At 48.2% G+C, this 3925-nt stretch overlaps 1 protein-coding gene across 1 annotated transcript in view; it reads left to right on the forward strand.

Annotated features, from left to right (window-relative positions):
• Positions 1-315: 315 nt before the first annotated feature.
• The window catches only part of LOC138199126 (fibroleukin), a 4727-nt gene continuing 1117 nt past the window's right edge, over positions 316-3925 (forward strand). Inside the window, exons 1-5 of the mRNA XM_069151078.1 lie at positions 316-929; positions 1350-1545; positions 1884-1961; positions 2042-2154; positions 2239-2501. Coding sequence (XP_069007179.1) covers positions 669-929; positions 1350-1545; positions 1884-1961; positions 2042-2154; positions 2239-2501 — 911 coding nt within the window. The 5' untranslated portion in view covers positions 316-668. The remainder of the gene's footprint in view (positions 930-1349; positions 1546-1883; positions 1962-2041; positions 2155-2238; positions 2502-3925) is intronic.

Here is a 3925-nt window from a genome sequence, read left to right on the forward strand (position 1 = left end):
GTAGAGGGACGCGAAGATCTGCACAACAAAAAGAAAACTCAATTCATCTGCGAAAAATGTGCTTATTGTTACACTGCATACAAGTTTAAGACTTCTATTCACATTCTTGGAGTGTGTGTGTGTGTGTGTGTGTGTGTGTGTGTGTGTGTGTGTGTGTGTGTGTGTGTGTGTGTGTGTGTGTGTAAACATGTATCTCTGTGTGTCTGCGTGGGAGAGCAGGAGAGAGAATGAGTTGAGTTAAGGATGGACAGATTGTGTGTGTGTGTGTGTGTGTGTGTGTGTGTGTGTGTGTGTGTGTGTGTGTGTGTGTGTGTGTGTGTGTGTGTGTGTGTGTATTAGGGGGTGGGTGCATTAGTCCGTGTCAGACAGCAAAGAGTGCCGCATTTATCTAGGAATCTGAGCCAAAGCAACCTCACTAACAAGAGAGCGAGCCGGAGGAAGAGGAGGACGAAGAGGGAAGGAGATGAACTGAGGAATAATTAAAAAAAAAGAAAGAAAAGAAATGAAAGAAACACACAAGATGGACAACAGGACAGAGATCTAAACAAAAGGACACATGAGGAGGAACTTCTTGGGGATTTGAAGGAAAGTAAAAGTTTGAAGGAATCATCAAGAAAAATCAGCTGTGAGGAAGACGTCTGGAGAAGCCTCCATCTCTGCGTTTTCCCATGATTCCTTTCAGCTCCCTCAGCATGCTTCCCCTGTTGTCTCTGTACGTAGGAGCGCTGCTATCCTCAGATGCGTCTCCAGCCTGCGTGCATCCTCCCTGCAGGGACAGTCTGGTGGCTGCACCCGCCGCTCCGGGGACGGCGGCCTGTGAGGGTCAGACCGGGACATCCGTCTGCAGGATGGGGGTTTCACTTCCAGCCATCTCAGATGTTCCTCGGCGGGCGGAGCACAGAGGCGACTTCCCCCAGGTGCAGCATAAAGTGAGTGACATGACGAGACAGGCAGCTCATCTGCTGCACTTTTCAAAATGAGGTTTGTAGTTTGTAACTTTAAAAGCAGCCATGTGAGCGTGAGATGAAGCAGACATGTTCATGTGCCAGCAGGTCCCGTCTCCTGGGACACTAAACTTGGCACCACCTAACAGCAGCCGTGGAGCGGCGAGTGGCGGCAATCAAAGGAGGGATAAAATTAGGTCCGCTTTAAAAATGTCCTCATCATATGGTTGTGCTGAGCTCATGCAGCAACAGGTGTGTGAGGGACATGATAACAAAGGCTGATGTAAGTGTAAGAGACGGGCTGAGTGTCGACCTTCGAGGAGTCATCTTCCAAAATAAAGGATGCACTTTTACTCCCTTTAATGTGCAACGCCGCGTGTCATAAAGAAAGTACCTGTCTTGCAGGCCGGCGGTGTCAAAGAGCGGCTGGTTCAGCTGCAGCGCTGCATGCGCTCCCTCCAGGAGACCGGGGGGCCCTGGAGTCCGGGGGGCCAGGAGAGCAGCTCTCTGGGGGCCATCCTGGCGTTAATGGCGGCCGTGCTGACAGAGTGTGACCTCCACTGTCACAGCCAGGCCCTCGGGGCGATGGCCAAACGGCTGGGTGAGTCGCACACATTTATATCCCCCCCACCTCTGCAGCACACGGACAAACATGTACACACACACACACACACACACAGATGCCAGCAGTCACTCCCCCACACATAGTAAACAGAGGCTCAATGAGGCCTGCTGAGTGTCGGTCATAGGTGAGTGCATCGGAATTTAGCTGCACTGAGACCCGCACACTCACAGGCTGGAGCTGACGATGTGAAGCAGCTTTAAAGAGAGATCATACAACCCGTGTGTGAAGTAAATGAAGACAGAGCTTCTATTTTGAGCCGCTGAAAGCCGAGCGATGTGTCTCACCGATAACCTAATCTTTCTCCGGGGTGACAGAGAGTGCAGCGGTGGGACGAGAGGGGGAGAAAGACCTGCTGCTGTTCCTCAAGAGCATCACGCATCATCCGCCCACAGGTGAGGGCATCGGGGCGATCACATGATCTTGTTTTAATGATTAATAAGCTGAATGAAGATGTGCTGTGTGTGGCTCTCAGTTGCCCCCCTGGAGAGGTCACATCCTCGGGACTGTGCAGAGATTTACAGGCTCGGTATCAAAGACAACGGAATCTACACCATCCAGCCGGACCTGCACGGCCCGGCGGTGGAGGTACTTCAGACTCACCCGTAAACCGCAGACAGACCCCCAAAACACTGGAGATCAGTCAAATCTAGACTTCTTTGTTTGTCTCAGGCTAAATGTGACATGGAGACGGCGGGAGGCGGGTGGACGGTGATCCAGACTCGCCAGGACGGCTCGCTGGACTTCAACAGGACGTGGCAGGAGTACCGGGAGGGCTTTGGCAGCCTGCAGGGAGAACACTGGCTGGGTAACGCAGCGCTGACCGCCCTCACCTCCGCCGGACACCACCAACTCCGCATCGAGCTGGAGGACTGGCACCAACAGAGGCGGCAGGCCACCTACAGCAACTTCAGAGTGGCCTCGGAGGCCCAGAGGTGAAGCACAGCAGACACACACCTGTAGTAGATGATCACACACACCTGTAGTAGATGATCACACACACACCTGTAGTAGATGATCACACACCTGTAATAGATGATCACACACACCTGTAGAAGATGATCACACACACCTGTAGTAGATGATCACACACACCTGTAGTAGATGATCACACACACCTGTAGTATATGATCACACACCAGTAATAGATGATCACACACACCTGTAGTCGATGATCACACACACACCTGTAGTAGATGATCTCACACACACACACCTGTAGTAGATGATCACACACACCTGTAGTAGATGATCACACACACCTGTAGTAGATGATCACACACACCTGTAGTAGATGATCACACACACCTGTAGTATATGATCACACACCAGTAATAGATGATCACACACACCTGTAGTCGATGATCACACACACACCTGTAGTAGATGATCTCACACACACACACCTGTAGTAGATGATCACACACACCTGTAGTAGATGATCACACACCTGTAATAGATGATCACACACACCTGTAGAAGATGATCACACACACCTATAGTAGATGATCACACACACCTATAGTAGATGATCACACACACCTATAGTAGATGATCACACACACCTATAGTAGATGATCACACACACCTATAGTAGATGATCACACACACCTGTAGTAGATGATCACACACACACCTGTAGTAGATGATCACACACCTGTAGTAGATGATCACACACACACACCTGTAATAGATGATCACACACACCTGTAATAGATGATCACACACACCTGTAGTAGATGATCACACACACCTGTAGTAGATGATCACACACACCTGTAGTAGATGATCACACACACCTGTAGTAGATGATCTCACACACACCTGTAGTAGATGATCACACACACCTGTAGTAGATGATCACACACACCTGTAGTAGATGATCACAGGTACCTGAGGATCACACTTGTTGGGTTGTTTTCTCCGTCAGTCAGATCTGTCACATCAGCACATGGATTTAATCTTGATAAATGAAAACTTTAAATATTGGGGCCTTCAATCAAAAAGTCTTTATATGAAATATATTTCAAAACCATATTATCAGCCTACGGAAAGAAAAATGTTCATTTTATAGACTTCATGATGTACTGAGATAAACTCACCTGGTTCAAGTGTCAGCGCATCATGAGGTTGTGTTTTTTGTTTTTTTTGCAGTGACAGATGGCACATTTTTTAAAGAAAAACCTGAATAAATCAGTGGAGAAACATGAGAGATGGCGATGTTTTCATTCAAAACAACTTATTCTGCACCATCAATGTGAAAAACACCGGACAAGAAAACTGTAACTTTCTCAGTAAACTGTAAGGATAAAAATTATTCTTCCAAATGATACAACATCTTCTGAAAGGATAATTTTCA

Source organism: Embiotoca jacksoni, unplaced genomic scaffold, assembly GCF_022577435.1.
Source record: "Embiotoca jacksoni isolate LCO1_2020_lvr unplaced genomic scaffold, fEmbJac1.0.p SCAF_1, whole genome shotgun sequence".
Taxonomy (NCBI): Eukaryota; Metazoa; Chordata; class Actinopteri; family Embiotocidae; genus Embiotoca; species Embiotoca jacksoni.